Raw genomic sequence first — 22,136 nt, forward strand, 5'->3', positions numbered from 1 at the left:
TTGTCGTGAATATGAAGTCCTCTGTGTCCTGTGTTGTACTCCAAGAAAAGGATATAGTACAGATAAACCAAAAACCTATTTTTTTGCATTGTGCATACATAGTTACATAGGTGAGGTTGAAAAAAGACACAAGTCCATCAAGTCCAACCTATGTGTGTGATTTTATGTCATTATTACATTGTATATCCCTGTATGTTGTGGTTGTTCAGGTGCTTATCTAACATTTTTTTGAAATGATCGATGCTCCCCGCTAAAACCACTGCCTGTGGAAGGGAATTCCACATCCTAACCGCTCTTACAGTAAAGAATCCTCTACACAGTTTGAGGTTAAACCGGTTTCCTTCTAATTTTAATGAGTGGCCACGTGTCTTATTAAGTTCCCTTACGTGGAAAAGTTTGTCCCTATTGTGGGGTCACCAGTACGGTATTTGTACATTGAAATCATATCCCCACTCAAGCGTCTTTTCTCCAGACAGAACAAGTTCAGTCCATATAACCTTTTCTCATAACTAATGTCCTCCAGACCCTTTATTCGTTTTCTTGCCCTTCCCTGGACTCTCTCCAATTCCAGCACATCCTTCCAGAGGACTGGTGCCCAGAACTGGACAGCATACTCCAGGTGCGGCCTGACCAGAGTCTTGTAGAGTGGGACAATTATCGTTTTATCTCTGGTGTTAATCCCCTTTTTAATGCATGCCAATATTCTGTTTGCTTTGCTTGCAGCAGCTTGGCATTGCATACCATTGCTGAGCCTGTCATCTACTAGGACCCCCAGGTCCTTTTCCATCCTAGATTCCCCCAGAGGTTCTGCCCCAGTGAGTAGAGTGCATTCATATTTTTGCCACCCAAATGCATTATTTTACATTTTTCCACATTAAACCTAATTTGCCATGTAGTTGCCCATCCCATTAATTTGTTCAGATCTTCTTGCAAGGTTTCCACATCCTTCGGAGAAGTTATTGCCTTGCTTAGCTTAGTATCGTCTGCAAATACAGAGATTGAACTGTTTATCCCATCCTCCAGGTCGTTTATGAATAAATTAATTAGGATTGGTCCCAGGACAGAATCCCACTTTCCACCCCTACCCATTCCGAGTACTCTCCATTTATCACTACCCTCCGAACTCGCCCCTGCAGCCAGTTTTCAATCCATGTACTCATCCTATGGTCCATGCCACCATGCCAACTGACCTTACTTTGTACAGTAAACGTTTATGGGGAACTGTATCAAATGCTTTCGCAAAATCCAGATACACCACGTCTACGGGCCTTCCTTTATCTAGATGGCAGCTCGCCTCCTCATAGAAGGTTAATAGATTGGTTTGGCAAGAACGATTCTTCATGAATCCATGCTGATTACTGCTAATGATACAGTTGTCATTGCTAAAATCTTGTATATAGACCCTTATCATCCCCTCCAAGAGCTTGCATACAATTGATGTTAGGCTAACTGGTCTGTAATTCCCAGGGATGTATCTTTGCCCTTTTTAAACATTGGTGCTACATTGGCTTTTCTCTAGTCGGCTGGTACCAATCCAGTCAGTAGACTGTTCGTAAAAATTGGGAACAATGGTCTGGCAATTACTTGACTGAGTTCCTTTAAGGACCCTCGGGTGCAAGCCATCTGGTCCCGGTGACTTATTAATGTTAAGTTTTTTCAAGTCTATTTCTAATTCTGTCCTCTGTTAGCCATGAGGATGTTTCCTGTGATGTGTCATGTGGATAAACCTTGCAGTTTTGGTTACTGAAGCCCTCCTATTCCCTCGTGAAGACTGAGGAGAAGAATACATTCAATACCTTCACCATATCTCCATCCTTAGTAACCCGTTTCCCTTCACCATTCTTTATGGGACCAATATGATCTGACTTCCCTTTCTTACTATTAATGTACTTAAAGAATTTCTTGGGATTTTTCTTACTCTCCTGATTGTACCCTTACACTTCTTGTTGCATTCCTTGTAAAGTTGGAATGCTGATGATTATCCCTCAGCCTTGTATTTTTTGAAGGCCTTCTCCTTTGCTTTTAATTGGAGTAAAGCCACCCAGGACTTTTATTAGCTCTTTTAAATTTATTTCCCATTGGGATGCACTGGCTAATGCCCTTTTTTAATATGCTCTTAAAGCATACCCATTTCTCCTTGTTCTTTGTTCCTAAGATTTTATCCCAATTTGTATCTTCTAGCAAGACTTGTAGTTTAGGGAAGTTGGCTCTTTTGAAATTCAGTGTCTTTGTATTCCCCTTATATTTCCTATTAGTGTAATTTATACTGAAACGAATTGACCTGTGAATTGCCCTGTATTTTTACATCCGTGATCAAGTCTGTATTGTTGGTAATCAGTAGGTCTAGTAGTGCTTTGTTTCTAGTTGGTGCATTTACCATCTGACCCATGAAATCCAGATTGTTATAGGAGGTCTGCCTCCGCCTCCTCCCTCTGATTAGGGGGCCTATAGCATACTCCCAGTATTACTTTCCCCTTAGTTTCAATCCCTTTGCAGCTCTACCTATAAGCATTCCATCTCCTCCCTTGCTCCCTTAGTGATGTCATCTCTCACATTCACTTGTACATTATTTTTGATATACAGGCATACCCCTCCCCCTTTTTTACCGTCTCTATCCCTGTGATATAGGGAATACCCTTGAATGGTTGCCAGCCAATCATGAGAGCTGTTGAACCAAGACACTCTTTGATTTAGTACACATGTGGCAACCCTTGTTTCAGTGTGTATGTGTGTGGGGTTGTTTGCATTTTAGAAAGATAGAAAATGAAAAAGCAATTTGTTACTTGGAAATGTTTCTAAAGATATATGTACTAAGATTATGTAATTCACATTGCATTTAATAAAGAAAATGTGGGCATCCTCTGAATTCTTCTCTAACCCAGACTCTGAACTCCTCCTTTTTTGTACTCCAATAATCTGCTGGCCAGATCATTCCCCACACTAGGGGATAGAAAATTACCTGGCCCGCAGCTCAGTGGAGTACAAAAAAGTGGGAGTTTGGCATTCGTGTTAGAGATAAGTTCAAAGGACACCCATGCTTTTCACTATTCAAGAGTTCTGGTTACGGTCTCCAAAGCTTACTTCCTTTCTGATTTGAGCTGTGTTTTAGATTCTAGCAATTTATCTCCAGCTCTGATTCAACTACAGAGCTTTCCAAAAACATCAGTCCAAAATCATATAACATTAAATACATTTGATTCTAAAACATTGTAGCTCAATGTTCTTGCATAAATATCCATAGCAAGGCATAACACAGTGGTTAATCTGAATCTGATATAATGCAATCTTTTAAGCACTCTGGTTTTTGTACACGTTCTTGTAGGCCAAAGACAAAACATTGCATATATGTGTTTAGTTCATACATGCTTTTAGGATTTGTGTTGCTTGTCTCATGTATATCCTCATAATTTATGCAGAGGCCCACAGTAGATGGGATGCTTCGAGAAGGGCACATTAGCCTGTCTGGATTACAGCTACGTGCACATGCAAAGTTTTCTGCAGAAGGCCTACCTCTAGGCACAGATACATTGGAATATGCATGGCTAATAGATGTGCAAGCTGGTGCTCTTACTGCCATGGTCACAGTACCACAGGTAAGATTATAGTATATCCTTTTTTGTCAAAATATATTTTTTTCTTCTGTTAAGATTCTTCAGTTGCAAAGTCACTGAGGTTACTGTTTGCAAGTTCTGGATCTTTTACGTTGCAGCTTCAACTTGGGGCACTGTACTCTGACCCACCAGATAGAAGATGCAGAGCCAATATGGCCCCTGATGTCACCCCTGGGCACGGGATCCTGAATTTGGTGCTCACCTAATCACATGGTTCAATGTGTTGTTAGCTGTAGGGTGCCCTACAGGTCCAAGGCTGAGGTCTGTCTGTTATGGTAGAGCCCCAGACCTTGAAGATCCCTTAGAGGGTATTCTTTCCAAATGGATGAAGATTGTTGCATACGGCTTGTCCCTACCTTTCTGGGGGAACTGCAGGACTGAAAATACCCGAAGTGAGTAAAGGGCTATTGCATTTTAAATGGGAGGCCAATTGCACTAGGGGTTTATCCACACAGTGCTGGCTGTAGCATTTTTAGTCCCAGGCAGGGCATCAAGAGAGGCTTGCTATCCCTTTTAATTTGGCACCATTTTTTGATTTTTGGGCTTTGTCCTAGATGGCCTCACTGAGACTGTGCAGCCCCCTTCTAGGTCAGGCATGTCATTTTAGGACAGAATGGCAAAAATTATGAGTCAGATTTCAGCTGGCAGGGCCATAAGTGGTCCCCTTCTACCTCTCCTCCAGCTCTGTTTACCCTTGCAAACCCTGCCAGGTAACCTACTGTTGTAAAAAACGTTTAGTTTTCAGGTTTCTAACGCTAATCCTGGAACCCAGTTCCTTCATAAGCCCTGGATCGCCAAATCCGTCATGTCTGGTGGCATGCCCACATCACAACAAGGAGGCGCCCCCAATCAAACAGAGGTGGGCTCATCTTTTGGCTTTCACAGCCATTCACAGCAATTCTGGTCCTGGCCTCCACCATGCTTCGTGTTGTCAAACTTGCCAATGGCCCTGGTAAGATTGGCTGACTATGCTGCTCTGAAGAATCTCCTCTCCCAAGGAGTCATAACCATGGTGGCGGAGGGAGAGGTTTTAGGGTTTATATTTCAACCTGTTCACTGTTCCCAGTGGAGAAAGCAGACATCTGCCCCATACTGAATCTAAAGTCTCTCAACCATTTTCTTTGGGTTAAAAAAATCTGCATGAAATTTGCTTGGTCAGTCATTGCTTCCCCTCAAGTGATTCATTTTCTTAATGTCTGTGGACATAAAGGGTGTATATTTACATGTTTCAATCTTCCCAGCACACATACGCTACTTTTTTTGCTGTGGAAACGCATTATAGATTTCTGGATCTTCACTTTGGCTTGTCCACTGCACCTTGTGTCTTCACCAAGATGCTAGCCTCTCTGCTTGCTCTATTACTCTCTCCCCCATCCCCATAGTGGAATATCTGTGTGACCTTATTCTCACGGAACAATCAGCACAGGCTCTATCAGCCAACATCCTTTACACTGTTTAGATCCTTTAGAGGCTCGGGTGGATCTTAAATTTTCAGAATTCAGTGCTGGCACCAACTCATTGCTTGGCATTTCTAGTCCTGGTCCTGGATACAGACCTATCCCAAGTTTTTCTTCCACTGGACAAACTCCAGACTTGTTGGTTCCATAGTCAGACTCTACAGTCCAGGGACCAGCCTACCTTCTTTTTTTTGCATGAAGGTTCTAGTCCCATATACCCATTATCATTCCAGACCATTGAGATTTAACATTTTGTCGATATGGGACAGGTAAGCTCAGTCTCTGGGCCACCACACCCCCCTAACCTCAAAACCAGGCTTGACTTGGTCTGGTGATAATAATAAGTAAAAATCAGAAAATCCTTTCTGATGGTCTGGAAAGTTCTCACAACAAACAAGGAATTTTGTCTCCGCAGAAAGCTCATCTTTTGATTAATGCTCAGAGTCATTCGGTTCTATCTTCAACACTGGATCTTATGTCTCTGAGCTTATCCAACAAAGATTTAGTCAGCTGATGCCACAGCAGTGGCTTACATCAACCATCAGGGAACCAGAAGTCTTGGGGCTTAAAGAGAAGGGAATCTAATTCTCACTTGAGCAAAAAGTCATTTTGCAGCTCTGTCCGCTGTGCATATCCTGGGCATAGAATATTGGCAGATGGGGGTCCTCAGTCGTCTGGATTCATAGAGTGGTCTCTTCAGCCCGAGGTGTTTCTGGACATGCTGGACATTGACCCGCTGGCTCGCAGGTTCAATAACAAATTGGACAGTTTTGTTTCCAGAAGCAGGGATTCTCTGGCCTTTGTAGTGGATTCCCTGGTGACTCAGTTGGATCAATTCATCTTAAATTATGCCCTTCCTCCTGCTTCACAGGATCAAGTTGGAAAGCATTCTGGTGATTCCCACTGGCATAGGCCAGGTAGCTGAGGTACTCAGACCTGATCAGTCTCCTGGCAGACTCTCTGTGGGACGTCCCAGATTGGCCAGATCTTCTGTTTCAAGGACCGATCGATTGTTTGTTAAAGCCCAGGTCCTGAGGGATAAGTGTACCTAAATTCATTTTCTTTCCACTCCTGAACTTCATAAGGGGATTTTCATCAATTGTCTATGTGGTCTGTGCTGTTTTAATTTATTTCCCAGCTACAGCTCCCTCTCGTCGGTCAGACTTTCTGCCTATCCTGAAGGCAGATTCTCCTTCCCCAACTGCTAGGATTTGTCAGCTCAGTAGTCAAGCTTATGACCTCAGTGGCAAGAATTCACTTTTTTTGGTCAAAGAACCTGCTAGAGCTGTTAGTACTTCCTGGGCTTTTATCATCAATCATCTTTTGCTCACATTTGCAAGGCTGCCATCTGGTCATCTGTTCACATATTTAAATTTTGCCAGGCAGATGTCCAGGCTTCAACTGATGCAGGCTTCATTCTTTTGCTGTTGCTCACCCTTCAGTTGGACTGCTTTTGGATGTCCTAGTGTTTCAGATTACTATTCCGTGCCCCATAATGTACGATTAAGAAAATAAGAATTCTGTACCCGTGAAATCCTTTTCTTGAAATACTAAACTGAAACATACTGGGAGGGCTGTCCTTACAACTTTGCTTTGCCAGTATCCACTTCTCCTGAAGGTGGCAGCATAGTCCAATGTCAGAATACTACCCTGTGTCTTCCAAAAAAAGGAATTTTTATTTTTTTTAACAGAAAAGTTTTTATTAAACAAATCAGCATAACAAAATGCATGCCAACAGACATAGATCAATTGCTTGACAAAATTATCATCAGTAAAATTGATTGCATATTTCGGGGGTTAACCCCAGTTTCCCGTGCAAGGTAAGTTGTCAATTACAAAGCCCTTCAGAAGAACCGTGTATAGGGGAGAGGGTCTCAAGGACATCAGCATCCAACATTGTATTGTACCCTTAATGACTAACATTTATAATGAACGTTTCAATAAAGAGTGGCAAGATGTGAGGGGTGGGAGGGGCTTGGGGGAGACCACAGGGTGCAAATAACAGTGAGGAAAGAGGAATATGACAAGAGGGTTGGGGATTAGAAGCTGCCTAATCTAGTCCCAAAGCTCCCAGAACCTATATAGGGGGGAGGGGGGGGAACGACACACACACACAAAGGCCTGCCAGTCCCACCCATTAACCTCATGCATCTATCCAGCCATACCAGACCTTATCGAATTTGTGCGGACATCGTCTGATTTTGTAAAGGGGCAAAACTGAGTTAACTGATTGAATCCAGGAGGAATTGCTGGGTATCTCCAATGATTTCTATCGCAGGAGGATTTCTCTACGTGCATAATAAAGAGCAAAGGCCAAGCAGAGCTTACTATATCTATCCCCATCAATGTCCTCCAGATGACTTAGCAGCAACACAAGTGGGTCCGGGGGTATGCTCACTCCACATATGTCGCTCAAAGTGGCTTTGATCGCATCTACATTTAGGAGAGAGATGGGGCGGTACAAGGAGCACAATGTGGGGTCCCTCCCTGGTTTAAGGATCACTACAATGACCGTCCCCTGTCTCCCCTGACTTGGTGTATACCATATGTAGTACGGGGGGCAAGATCCTCAGCATAAGTCTTATAGAACTCAACTGGAATTCCGTCAGCTCCCGGAGTCTTACCCATCTGCAGTAACTTAAGCGCCTTTAAAATCTCCTTAACCGCAATGGGGGCATCTAGCTTATTGCGGTATGTTGATGTAAGGACTGGGATGTCTATAGTTTCTAGGTAGGATGTCAACTCTTCTGTGTTATGTCACCCGGGAACTGTAAAGTGAGTGATAGAACGAGGCGAAACTCTGGTTGATCTCGTCTGGGGCGCAGAGAAGATCCCCAGTCTGGTCCTTTATGTGAGGTATACTAATACCCCCGGCTTGTTCCTTCAAAAGCCAGGCCAGTAGCTTCCCTGTTTTCCCTCTGTTCAAAAATGCGTTGGGACTTGTATAACAGCTTTTTTTTGTGTGAGGGAAATATGAATCTGGACCACCTCTCTAGTCAGGGATTGCAACCATGTGTACTGCTGTGGATCTTGAGTCCTAACGTAGGCAGCCTCCTGAGCCTCTGCCACAGCCTCGGTCCTGATCAAGTCATCCTTTCTTTCTTTACGGGTTTAAGCTATGATGGCCTGGTACTGTTTCCTCGTGAATGCCTTAAATGCTTCCCATACTGTGCCCTCCCCTGGTGATCCCGGATTAACCGCCCAATATCCAGACATAGCTTCCTTAATCTTCATATCTACTGTCGTGTCCGAGATCCAGAGCCTGGACAACCGCCAGAGCTGGTCTGAGGGACTGACGAGCATCCAGGTAGAGGAGCATCGGAAAGTGATCCGAATTGCCCCTCGGAAGTATGCGAATCTCCCTAACTCGGGGCAGGACAGGCCCACCAGTGAAGGCCAAATCTGTACGGGAAAAGGTCTTGTGGGAAGCTGAGTGGCAGGTATAGGCCCGAGATTGTGGATTCCTGCACTTCCACACATCTTGCAGGCCATAGGTAGCTGCCCATTCTGACAGACCCTGATTTGAAGAATTTGTTGCTGTCTGCCTGTCCATATCCATGTCCGTTACTAAATTAAAATCCCCCAAAAGGACAATATTGTCAGTAGCATACTCCGCCACCTTCGCCGTGATCCTATTCAACAGTGCAAGAGAGGCAGGAGGCGACAAGTATAAACCCACAATAATCCACTTTAAACAGTGTATTTGTGCATGAAGGATAACATATCTATCCTCCAGGTCCAGGGCCGGGTCCAGGAGCTTAAAGGGGAGTGACTTGTGCACCATTACACTCACGCCTCTGGCAGAAGTCAAGTAGGTGGAGTGGTAGTGGTGCCTAACCCAAGGTTTTTTCAGTGGCATAGTTCTACTTCCCACCAAGTGAGTCTCCTGGAACACACAAAGGTGTGGATTGTACAGTGGCTTGCGAAAGTATTCGGCCCCCTTATACTTTTCAACCTTTTGCCACATTTCAGGCTTCAAACATAAAGATATAAAATTGAAATTTTTTGTGAAGAATCACCAACAAGTGGGACACAATTGTGAAGTGGAACGAAATCTGTTAGATATTTTAAACTTTTTTAGCAATTAAAAAACTGAAAAGTGGTGCGTGCAAAATTATTCGGTCCCTTTACTTTCAGTGCAGCAAACTCACTCCAGAAGTTCAGCGAGGATCTCTGAATGATCCAATGTTGTCCTAAATGACTGATGGTGATAAATAGAATCCACCTGTGTGTAATCAAGTCTCTGTATAAATGCACCTGCTCTGTGATAGTCTCAGGGTTCTGTTGAAAGCGCAGAGAGCATCATGAAGACCAAGGAACACACCAGGCAGGTCCGTAATACTGTTGTGGAGAAGTTTAAAGCCAGATTTGGATACAAAAAGATTTCCCAAGCTTTAAACATCCCAAGGAGCACTGTGCAAGCGATCATTTTGAAATGGAAGGAGTATCAGACCACTGCAAATCTACCAAGACCTGGCTGTCTCTCTAAACTTTCAGCTCAGACAAGGAGAAGACTGATCAGAGATGCAGCCAAGAGGCCCATGATCACTCTGGATGAACTGCAGAGAACTACAGCTGAGGTGGGAGAGTCTGTCCATAGGACAACAATCAGTCGTATACTGCACAAATCTGGCCTTTATGGAAGAGTGGCAAGAAGAAAGCCATTTCTCAAAGATATCCATAAAAGGTCTCGTCTAAAGTTTGCCACAAGCCACCTGGGAGACACACCAAACATGTGGAAGAAGGTGAAAAAAGAATTTGGGGTTGGGACTTTATATGAGGCAATAACTGAGATTTACCTCCATCCCTATTCATTTGGAAAAGACAAAAAGAGGGTGGGACTTTATATGAGGCACACTGTTACATAACATAATATGAACCAATCAAAGTAAATATAGGTATTTATTGATTACAAAAAGGCATACATGACATAGTAACATAGTAAAATTCATAAAATTGCATAATATATAGTGGGTAACATACATATCTTATATAGCAATCAATATATAGTACATATTAAGCTTACAATAAAAACTCAATAGACCTAGAAATGCAAGCCTGATTGTAATGGTAGCATATAACTCAGTAATAATAGATTGGTGCATAATAATAATTTTGATAGTAGTCAGGTAGAATGGTAGAACATGGGGGAATGTGACGTCGCATCATAGGAAAGCTCTACGCGTTTCGTGGTTGGTATACCACTCGTCAGGAGCAGATGCAGGGTTTGGGCTATATCTAGGATAGATAACCAAGATTGATAGAGTAAAAATATTATATATAAAAAAGAAAAATATACAAAATAGGAAGGAAAGAGGGGGAGCAGACAAGGATCCCAACCACTCTTACCTGGTCGTGTAGACTAATAGATTTGTATATGGTAACCATAATGGAATAATACTAGATATGGCGTTGACCCCGGAAACTGAGGTAGTGTAACCCTGAGGCAAGGCATTGGCACCAGCAGCCATAGAAGAGACATGTGGATAAGGATCTCCAGTACTAAAGTATTAGTGTATAGTAGAATAAAATAGTATGCTGTAGTTGATTCCAAAAAATTCCTGTAGAGATAAACATAGGAACAGTGAGCTGATGGCCACTAAGTGCTGGAGAAATAAAACACCTGAGTGAGTAGAGTACTCAGTGAAGTGAAAGGAAAAAAGGAGAAAGGTTGGTGAGGACCGTGTGTGAAACAATTGCCATAAAGCTGATGGTGACTGAGCATAGTAGCCCATAGAATAGGAATATGTGAGAAAGGGTGAAGAGGTATGGTGGAACCATATAAGGTTAGGTGTATATAGGTGACAGAGTAAGGCAGGGAGGGTGAAGTGAATGGTAGAGTGACAAACGAACAGGTAAAGTGCAGGGGAAGAAGGTGGCTGGAACAATGATAAAAGGATAGACAAGCCAATAGTAGGAAGGATGTACATACCATGAATAGAGGCGCGGTGCATAGAAAGGAGATGGTGGCCAATGTACTAAGGGCAACCACCAACGGCACGCTGCGTGAAGAGGGAGGGTGGCGCCATCGCCTGAGCTCAATCCAGTGCTCGGCGTTGAGGCGCCAAACCTCCCTCATATACACGCGGAATGGACGGACACGCCGGCGTCATGACATCATGGTTGGCGCCATGACGCAGGGCGTGTGGGCGTGGCGTCGATCCACAGCGGGATCGCCTCCCCCGCCCCTCGGGATAGAGAGAGGAAGGGGGGCACGCGGTGCGGGTCGCAGTTCCCGGGGACAACGGAAGTAGCCCGACCCTGACCACAGTGTGTAGCACTGTGTAATGAGGATTGGCTAGGCTAGGTCACAAATAATATGGAGGGTAAAATGGTGTAGCAGTGTGCTTCCATCCCTGATATTTGAAAAAATATGTGCCCTTAGTACATTGGCCACCATCTCCTTTCTATGCACCGTGCCTCTATTCATGGTATGTACATCCTTCCTACTATTGGCTTGTCTATCCTTTTATCATTGTTCCAGCCACCTTCTTCCCCTGCACTTTACCTGTTCGTTTGTCACTCTACCATTCACTTCACCCTCCCTGCCTTACTCCGTCACCTATATACACCTAACCTTATATGGTTCCACCATACCTCTTCACCCTTTCTCACATATTCCTATTCTATGGGCTACTATGCTCAGTCACCATCAGCTTTATGGCAATTGTTTCACACACGGTCCTCACCAACCTTTCTCCTTTTTTCCTTTCACTTCACTGAGTACTCTACTCACTCAGGTGTTTTATTTCTCCAGCACTTAGTGGCCATCAGCTCACTGTTCCTATGTTTATCTCTACAGGAATTTTTTGGAATCAACTACAGCATACTATTTTATTCTACCATACACTAATACTTTAGTACTGGAGATCCTTATCCACATGTCTCTTCTATGGCTGCTGGTGCCAATGCCTTGCCTCAGGGTTACACTACCTCAGTTTCCGGGGTCAACGCCATATCTAGTATTATTCCATTATGGTTACCATATACAAATCTATTAGTCTACACGACCAGGTAAGAGTGGTTGGGATCCTTGTCTGCTCCCCCTCTTTCCTTCCTATTTTGTATATTTTTCTTTTTTATATATAATATTTTTACTCTATCAATCTTGGTTATCTATCCTAGATATAGCCCAAACCCTGCATCTGCTCCTGACGAGTGGTATACCAACCACGAAACGCGTAGAGCTTTCCTATGATGCGACGTCACATTCCCCCATGTTCTACCATTCTACCTGACTACTATCAAAATTATTATTATGCACCAATCTATTATTACTGAGTTATATGCTACCATTACAATCAGGCTTGCATTTCTAGGTCTATTGAGTTTTTATTGTAAGCTTAATATGTACTATATATTGATTGCTATATAACATATGTATGTTACCCACTATATATTATGCAATTTTATGAATTTTACTATGTTACTATGTCATGTATGCCTTTTAGTAATCAATAAATACCTATATTTACTTTGATTGGTTCATATTATGTTATGTAACAGTGTGCCTCATATAAAGTCCCACCCTCTTTTTGTCTTTTCCATGTGGAAGAAGGTGCTCTGGTCCGATGAAACCAAAATCGAACTTTTTGGCCACAATGCAAAACAATATGTTTGGCGTAAAAGCAACACAGCTCATCACACTCAACACACCATCCCCACTGTCAAACATGGTGGTGGCAGCATCATGGTTTGGGCCTGCTTTTCTTCAGCAGGGACAGGGAAGATGGTTAAAATTGAGGGGAAGATGGATGCAGCCAAATACAGGACCATTCTGGATGAAAACCTGTTGGAGTCTGCAAAAGACCTGAAACTGAGACGGAGATTTATCTTCCAACAAGACAATGATCCCAAACATACAGCAAAATCTACAAAGGAATGGTTCACAAATAAACGTATCCAGGTGTTAGAATGGCCAAGTCAAAGTCCAGACCTGAATCCAATCGAGAATCTGTGGAAAGAGCTGAAAACTGCTGTTCACAAACGCTCTCCATCCAACCTCACTGAGCTTGAGCTGTTTTGCAAGGAAGAATGGGCAAGAATTTCAGTCTCTCGATGTGCAAAACTGATAGAGACATACCCCAAGCGACTTGCAGCTGTAATCGCAGCAAAAGGTGGCTCTACAAAGTATTAACGCAAGGGGGCCGAATAATTTTGCACGCCCCACTTTTCATTTTTTTTATTAGTTAAAAAAGTTTCAAAAATCCAAAAGATTTCGTTCCACTTCACAATTGTGTCCCACTTGTTGGTGATTCTTCACAAAAAATAAAAATTTTATATCTTTATGTTTGAAGCCTGAAATGTGGCAAAAGGTTGAAAAGTTCAAGGGGGCCGAATACTTTCACAAGCCACTGTATGTCTTGATAAATTGCAACAAGAGGGATCTCTTTATTGGAAAATTCAGCTCCCTAGTGTGCCAAGTTAATATGTTAAATGAGGACATAGATGCCATCCATTAGATAAGATTGAGGAGCAAAGGTAATCACTACCCCCAACCAAGGCCACAGGACTCAGAGGAAGCAGTAAAGGTTATGCGGCAGTAATAAACATCCAAGCACAGTAATAGATATTGGTAATGTCATGCAATAAGAAACGAACATAAAACGAAACAACACAAGAGCCCATATATCGTGCTCCGCTACGGTATCCTCTGTCTGCCCCACTTTTTGTTCCTTTTCAGTGACTCTAGAGTGGAGCTTGTCCATGTCTTGTCGCAGAAGGCCCACGTCCATCTGAACTGCCTCCATTTTCGCAGTCCGCGTGGCTTGGCAGGTAGCAAAAGCCGCCATCACGTCTGTAAGGTCTGGTGGTGGGGAGTCAGCCGACTCCACAGCATCTGTCTCGGAGGCCATGTGGGATCGGCGTGTGGAGCAGGCCGCCACGTGGGAGGCCGGGGCCGGCAGGGATACCTCCGATATCGGAGGAAAGCGAAGCTTCTTCCCCTTTCCAGTCAGTGCGCTGGAAGATCTGTGTCTCATCCAGGGGACAAATGGTCACAGCAGGAGGAAATACACTCTCAAGATCTGAAATATCAGCAGTGATACGGCGGAGCTCGAGAGAAAGCGGCTGCTCATGTCGCCATCTTGGACACGCCCCCTAAGAAAAGGAATTTACAGGTGTGATGTTGTGGGGGTTTTCACTTGGTGGTGGTGCTTCCCAGTAATTTTAGCCCTCTCCAAAAATGCCTTTTAAGGCCTTTCTGGCCCACTTTTACTAATAAAATGGAAAATAATCACACAAAAAATCAGTTTCCCACACAGGGGTTTCCACCGTCAACAGACATAAATGTTTAGCCTCCTGGCTCTCTAGCAATGCTTCTGTGCAGTCCTTTTGCCTTGGTCCTGTGGAACATCTAACACAGCACCTCAGCGCTCCCATACAAGCTCTCTACCTTGGCTCTTTTCCAGCTCCTTGCTGCTCTGTCTTCAACTGCACCTATACTGTGCAGACATACACAATCTGGTTGCCCTGTTTATCCTCTCTGATCTCCGGGGAGGGATTGGAGACCTCCTGTCTCTCTCAGTTGGAGCCTTTTATGCCACCTTTTATTTTATTTATTATGTGCTAAAAAAAGCCTTTGTATTCTATGCTGCCTGGTCCTTTGTGTAACTATCCTTCTGGGTTCCTTTCTGTTTTTTTTTGGACTGTGGTATCCATGTCTAAGGACACTCCATTGTACCTTTTTGGAACATTTGGTTCAGTATGCCTTTTCTGACACCAGGGAGCAATAAAACAGTTGTCAAAGTGTGCTAAGCTCTGCTTTTGGACACCTATTTGTATGACCCCAAATGACAAAAGCAGTAGGACAATACACAGTGCTTTTCCATCACTCTTAAATGACCAAACTATCCCTCTTCATACTATGGCTGAACAACATTCCTCAGGCTCTCCTAAGATACTAGATTGGCAATCTTGCATTAAAACCTGTATGTCTGTGGAGCAATGCATAATTTTTAAAGTTGAAATTGATCTGAAACTTATTTAAAAATAATAATTATCTTATTATTCACACAAAGTAAAACTTTTAACTTTGCATTTGAAAACACAGTTGGTTTATAGGCTGGACTTTCCTTGAGTATTCTGCTATTAATGTGTTTTTAATGGATAATTTGCCCTACCTTATGGAAACTATATGCCTTGACTCCACTAAGTAATTACTTCCCAATTCCTCTCTTGGATTATAATGGTTGTCGCCTTGCAGATAGAATATTGAATATTTTGTGAGCAGACCAAAGCAGCATTTGAACTGTGCCTGCAAACATATCACAGCTGTGCGCTTTCTCCGTATATAGACCAAATATTATAATCGGATGAGGTATGAGGGAGAGTGAAAAGTAGCCCACTTTTTAAATTTATTGCATAAAGCTATGCAGCAGTATACCGCTGAGCAAAAAAAAAATAAGGTAAATGTGCTGTTACTGAGAATTGATAAATATGTAACTTCTATTTTTAGAGAACACACTCTTGAATAACACATTGTATAAGCTGGCACTATGTACCCAAGTCTTAAAAATAATGTGACTATACAGGGGGTTAGATTATGTGGCAGCAAGGTTAAATTCTTCTTTTAATTATCAAGCTGTGCCCATATGTTACTCATTTTTATTTTTGCCACTTCTGATTACATTGCCTTAGCCTTTAACTTGTGAGTAACCTGCTGTCTTGCAGGTGGTGTGTTTGCTGGATTGGGGGCAGACCTTTGTGTTCCATGTCGCATGTAATGAGTTCCAGATGGAGAGGCCGAAGTCTGTGGTGATCTGCCAGCATGGCATCGATCAGAGATTTTGTGACGCTAAGGTTGGTATTGCAATGTTCAGCTTCAATTAGAGATATAAGGGGCTGATCAAATTTCCAGAATGTATAACACCCCAAAATATTTCCTTTACGTTATTACCAAGTTATTATTTTATTATGGTATATACTTTGCCATTCATTCACAAGTGTCAGTGGAGCCCTGTTCAGCGTTAGTTTGAATACTCATTTAAAGTAAAATAAAGTCATAACCCTTTTTTTTTAGTTTTGGACAGAGTGGAGATGGATTTGAATACCTGTCAGGTTTCTATTGCTACCTCTGCCTCTGTAAGGGAGGTCCACCCTCTCTATTTGTAGTGTTTACAATTATAATTGAAAGTTTAAAGAAAATCCCAAATTTTGGGTTGTCCCTAGAACAGTTACAGAGGTGAAATCTTCCAATTGGGATACTAGTTGGTGACATGGGGGGGCCCCAGGAGGTTCCCTTAATTTGCAGGGGTTTCCTCTCACTTACTCTTTTGGCTATGGGACAGGGAGTGAAGGGAAATCTCCCCAATGGAACACAGGTGGGAAAAAAAAACTGGCCGGAGTTCTAACCTTCCCTTACTCCATCCAAAATGTACACAATTGTGCCTATAGTTCTACTTTAAGAACCAAAATATAACTGGAGAACCATTTTTTTTTTTACTAATATGTTCTTTGTAAATTATTTTTTGAAAAGTAACTTGATGAATTTATTCTGGTCTTGCTTTTCTCCGTCTTGTCTCCTTTCTCATGTTTTCTTCACACTAGTTGCTTTCTTTTCTTCCGTCCTTATTCATACATTATCTGTGTTCTTCTCATTTTCATCTCCGAATGCGTGTATAATGAGCTAATTTAGTGTTTCTAAACTTTTTGCAGTCCAGTCACCTTTAAGACTACTTTCACACTGGGGCGTTTTTTAGGTGCTTTAGCCTCGTGCAAGAAATAGCCTATGCAAAGTGCCTGAAAACCGTCTCCCATTCATTGCAGTGGGTCTTTTCACACTGGGGCGGTGCGCTTGTGGGAGGTTCCAAAAAGTCCTGCAAGCAGCATCTTTGGAGCGGGTTGGGAGCGCTGTATTTAACGCTTCCAAAACGCCCTGCCATTGCAATGAATGGGCAGCACTTCCAAAGCGCTTTGAAAATGCTGCAAAACTGGACTTTTAACCCTTATTTTTTTTAGGTAAAAAGCGCCCCGCCAAAACGAGCTGCGCTTTAGCGCTAACGCCCGGCGCTGCCAGTGTGAAAGTAGTCTAAGGCTGGGTTCACATATATGCAGGGCCATTTTCTTTACAGACTTCGGTGTGGTTTCCATTCAGCTGCTCAGGTGTGATTTGACACCTAAATCGCACCTGAACCAGACTGAAAAATGCACAGGACCCTTTTTTAATGCGCACCACTACTGGCCCACGTATATGTAAACCAGCTCCATTGAAATCCTGTCTGGTTCACTTATGCGAATCAGATGAGATTCAAAAGGGATCCGATTCACATATATGTGAACCTAGCCTTAAATTGTTTCTAAAACCTAAACATTTTTTACCTTAATGCATTCCTTGCAATAAGGTAAAACATTTGTTTAGGCATCAGAATACCCCCCCCCCCCCTTTTTTTTTTCTTACTTACCTGAGCCCTAATTCATGCAGCTCTTCTCTTCCCTCACTTCCGGTTCTTGCTGGCTTTGCTGGGACACCTGGGACCCATTGGCTCCCAGTGCTGCCAATCAAGGCCAGTGACGAGGGAGCAGGGCCGAGTTCCGCTGTCTATGTCAATGGACGCAGCAGCGTTGCTCGGGAGCGAGCACACATTAGTGCCCCCCTGGGAAGTGGCTTCCCAGGGGGGCACTGGACCAAGAGGAGGGGCCAGGAGCGCCGGTGGGGGACCCAAGAAGAGGAGGTTCGTGGCCGCTCTGTGCAATTCTATTGCACAGAGCAGGTAGTATAGAAATGTTTGTTGTTTGAAAAAGTCATTTTTCTTAATCTCTTGAAAGTTATGCATAGTCTTGGCACCCCATTCTAAAATGTAAAAAAAAAAAAAAAAAAAAAATGTATGTAATAAATATATATATATATATATATATATATATATATATATATATATATATATATATTCGTTTTATATAATGCAGCAGCATCCACACACATGAGCCAGTCAACATTAGAGGTAATCTATTCCTCCACCTTTGCAAACTGGTAACTGACTAGTATTCCAGGGTTTCCCTTCTCCCTCAGTTTCTCTCCCTCACCCAGCTAACATGACCCCAGTCCTGACAGAGAAGGTGCAGGGGAGGGCAAACAAGGATGCTGTGCAATCACCTGACATTCTCCTTATCAACTGATGATGTCATGGGTTGTTAGGATGCCAGTAACTGACCCGCATGGTGCCCAAGGTTGTAATGCTGCACAATAAACCCTTTGGTTTTGCGTAACAAAAAGGCCTCGCTAGCTTGTTGAAAATTTTTGGGCATTTGTGACAATTTTTAAGCATTTTGCCAGGACACCCTTAAAGAACCCAGAAGGCACCCTGATTGAGAAAGGGTGAGCTAATCTATTCCCTAGTTTAAATGAAGAACATAAAAGATCCCAGAGACATGTAATCCTTAAAGCAATTGTTATCTTATTTACAAATGCTGAGTGACACTTTGTGCCTGATAATAAGAGTGAAATCAGAATTGCAACACTTTTTTGTTGCCTTTTTCTGTTTTGCTCCTCCCACCTACTGTATGAGTAAAAAGGCAAAGCTATTTGTTTCTTACTTTTAAAAAGGACCTTTGCCTTTTTGGGCCCTCCTTGTCCAGGTAAAATCTATTAACTTCAACAGAGGATATCAGGAAAAGGAACTATTTTTTTCTTTCACCTTCTGTTTCATTGCTATTTCCTGTATTTCTGCTTTTTCTGTATTTTAGTGGACATTCTGTTAGGAAGCTAAATGCCCATCTTATTTGTTGCTTTTTGCAGTTAAGCTGCTATCCAGGACCATGTCTGCCAGCAGATGACCTAAAATACCGAATGACACGACTCTCAGCTGATGGAGCGGATCTCTACATTGTAGAACATGGCTGCGCTACAAACCTGAAAGTGAGTTTTTCAGAGTAACACATAGCAGTACTTGATTTATTTGATGCTGTGACAGTTAAAATTAGAGGTCCTTTTTGTTTAAGTTGACAATGTAATTTGTCCTAAATAATTTCCTTATTTCACTAAATAAAATAACATACGATTTAGGAAGGCAGTTACCGTCTCTGGCTCAGAGCCACCAGTTTTGCTTTTGTTTTTGTAACAAATGCGGGGCTAAGACTAATAGGCCAGTGATTAAGAAAAAGTGGAGGAAAAGAAAAGGAAGTATGTTAGTGAAAGCACTCAATTGACACCAGGAATGTCACTTTTGATGACCATGTGAAAAAGGCCTTTGCATCAGGAGATAGCTCAGTGGTGTGCAATGTGTGAGGTGCACTCAGGCTCCAAGGAGGTGTGAGGTGCACTCAGGCTCCAAGGACTGTTGTGCCCTTCACACAGTGCACAATAAGTATGGGCAAACATCGTTTAGTTTTTGTCTTGTTACAGTTGTACTTGTCAAACAGGCAGCTTCAGCAGAAACACTGTTTATACAGGGGTGCGGGTGGGTTCTAAAGGCCAGTATGGGGGTGGCCCCTGTAGCAGGGCTGTGATTGGCTGTAATTTAGCCCCATTTACTAGACCAGGAATAGGAGGAGGAGGAGGAGAGCCAGAGACACAGTTTTCCTGTATTGTGAGACAGAATATCAGTTGCTACTGGGCATTGAGCTCTGTCATTTACTCCTGTGCTCTGAACTATGCACCACTTACCTTTGACCCCTGAACTCTGTAGTAAGTGGCTCAGAGGTCAGTTGTAAGTGATGCAGGTTGCAAAGGTCATTAGTAAGTGACTCAGAGGTCAGCAGTAAGTAGTTTTGTGTGTGACAACAAATAGGTCACAGTACATTTGGAAGTAAATGCAGATTGTGTCGTCTACGTTCACATTTGCATCTATTTACTTTGAGTATGACCTGCAACACAATAGCAATCCACAGCCCAGTAATAAGCCCTAGTTAAATTCCTGTTTCGAATGTCTCTACAGCTTTGTAGTTGCTTGTCGACTTCTTTATATAATAACTTATTCTTTGTTACTGCGTTTTATTTTCTAGATGGGTGCTATCAGGCTTGCAAACTGCAACCTACATAACCAAGCTGTTGGTGAAGGCATTAGTGCTGCAATTCAAAATGTACAGCTGAAGCAGTACATTGAACAGCTGGACAGCAGCAGAATAGGGCTGCAACCTGCAGTCCTGCGCAGAGCTTACTGGCTGGAGACAGGCTCTGTCGTTTTAGGACTCATTACTGCAGATATCGCCCTGGCTGCTGATCATTCTTCTAAACATGAGGTCCAAAGGCACTTTCTAGAAACTCACGACAACAGGACTAAAAGGTAAGTGACTTGATCTCCAGGCCAGTTTATTTGTCGGCTCTTATGACTGATTTAGTATAGTACTAATGAAACTGTCGAATTGCAGCAAACAAAATACCCCAGATGAGGCTTGTTTGTGGAAAAGAAAATACATTTGTACAAATGCAGCTTATCAGTCTAAATATTATAATTGATATATAAATTTATAATATAAAGTTAGACATTGCTAAAAATCAGATTTTATATTTATACATTTTATCTATAAATTGTAATCTCTGAAGTTACTTCATTGCAACATTACACAGGCCATAGATACGGGAAAAACAGGGCTCTGTAATGCAGCAACTGACAGCCTTTTTTGTGTCGCTTGACAGAATTATTAATGCCTCCATTCTCTCCTCGCATTGAAAAAAAAATACCTCAGTCAAGACCAGACTCTTCAGTAAACCTATAATTCCTTTATCGTACATTGCTGGACACAGATATGGTATTAGATAATACTCCACCTCCAGGTGATTGGAGACTGGCAAATAGCAAACCTGAAACCTAACCAAGCATAGCCCCCACCACTCCCAGCATACCTCTTTTTTTTTTTTAGCTAGGGTCCGTAGGTGATGAGCAGCTCTCTTTCTTTGAAAGATTTTTTTTCCCTTTTCTTCTGTGTGAACTTCTAGCAAATTTGCTGTCCTGCTGCTTTGATAGCAACACTGATTGGTTGCTTTAAGGCTTACTGCAGCCCTGTGGAACTGTACCCATATCCCACAGAATGGAAGTGAAGGCCTGTAAGTTGTTAACTGGCACTGAACTCCATGAGAAGCACTAACCCTGGCACACTGCTGCATCATCGTGTGAAAACTTGTGGGTGCTCCACAGGTCCAGGACCATGGTCCAGTGTTGTGGAGCCTAGATCCTGAAGACTCTGGTGGGAGTAGACTTACCAGGTCCGAATATGAAGATTGAGCTGAGTCTCTAAGGAAATAACAGCTTTGCAATGCAGGACTTCCTGGTAAGTGTCCCTGATGGATCCCAAAGTGCTGCGCTCCCGCCTTTGGGTGGTGGGGACTGGCAATTAACGGTTACTGGCTTTGATTCCTTGAAGCACTTGCGGGAGGTGAGAGGTCAGTTAGGCATATTTAAATTTGGTGATATTTTTTACTAGGGGACCCTGCTTATTTTTTCGTGGGTGGTCCCTAACTTTGGTGCATCCTCCCGGGCACTAGCTGTGTAGGACACTGACTTGTGAGCTCCCTCCCTACAATACAGCAGAGGCATTTCATCTGCTTTTGGAACCCCAGCCCTTCAGGTGATGGGACAATCAGAGGCCTCTGACAAACTCTGGATCTGGGTTGAGTATCATTGGCATATACTTCTACTAAGCACTTGATCTTAGATACAATGGGGTTGGGTTGGCCAGATGGGATAGGGAAGTGGTGGAACTTCCCTCCATGAGCTCTGCCAGTAATTGTCCCCTGTATGGCAGACCTTCCTCCACTACATTTGTCTAAGGAGGAATTCTTATCTGCCATGTTCTCTATTTTGGAGCAGCTGCAGACATCCAAATAAATATGAAGCACACAGGCTGTAAATGCCTTCGCCAGAGGGGTTTCCCTGTGATATTTCTTTACTGAGCCTACATTGAGAGAAGGAAGAAGAAAAGGAGTGGTCGGGATAGGTGTTTTCTTCCACATTCAACGAATCCTCCAGGAGGATGTCATGCTCGTAGATATACTGTGGGGGTCCTCATTGAAGTGATGTGTAGCTGCAACAAATTTTTTTGCATCAGAAACCCCTCCAAGATGGGTCACAAGCCCACAATTCAGTACCTCCACTTCTGCAAATTCCTTTCTGTACAGAATGAATGTTTAAAGTGT

At 42.9% G+C, this 22,136-nt stretch overlaps 1 protein-coding gene across 1 annotated transcript in view; it reads left to right on the forward strand.

The window, feature by feature from the left end:
- BLTP1 (bridge-like lipid transfer protein family member 1) overlaps positions 1 to 22,136 on the forward strand; it is a gene marked incomplete in the record, with an annotated part of 561,636 nt that overhangs the window by 250,965 nt on the left and 288,535 nt on the right. The window contains 4 exon segments of the mRNA XM_073603515.1: positions 3,417 to 3,593; positions 15,740 to 15,868; positions 18,801 to 18,920; positions 20,006 to 20,286. Coding sequence (XP_073459616.1) covers positions 3,417 to 3,593; positions 15,740 to 15,868; positions 18,801 to 18,920; positions 20,006 to 20,286 — 707 coding nt within the window.

Source organism: Aquarana catesbeiana, linkage group LG01 (assembly GCF_042186555.1).
Source record: "Aquarana catesbeiana isolate 2022-GZ linkage group LG01, ASM4218655v1, whole genome shotgun sequence".
Classification (NCBI taxonomy): domain Eukaryota; kingdom Metazoa; phylum Chordata; class Amphibia; order Anura; family Ranidae; genus Aquarana; species Aquarana catesbeiana.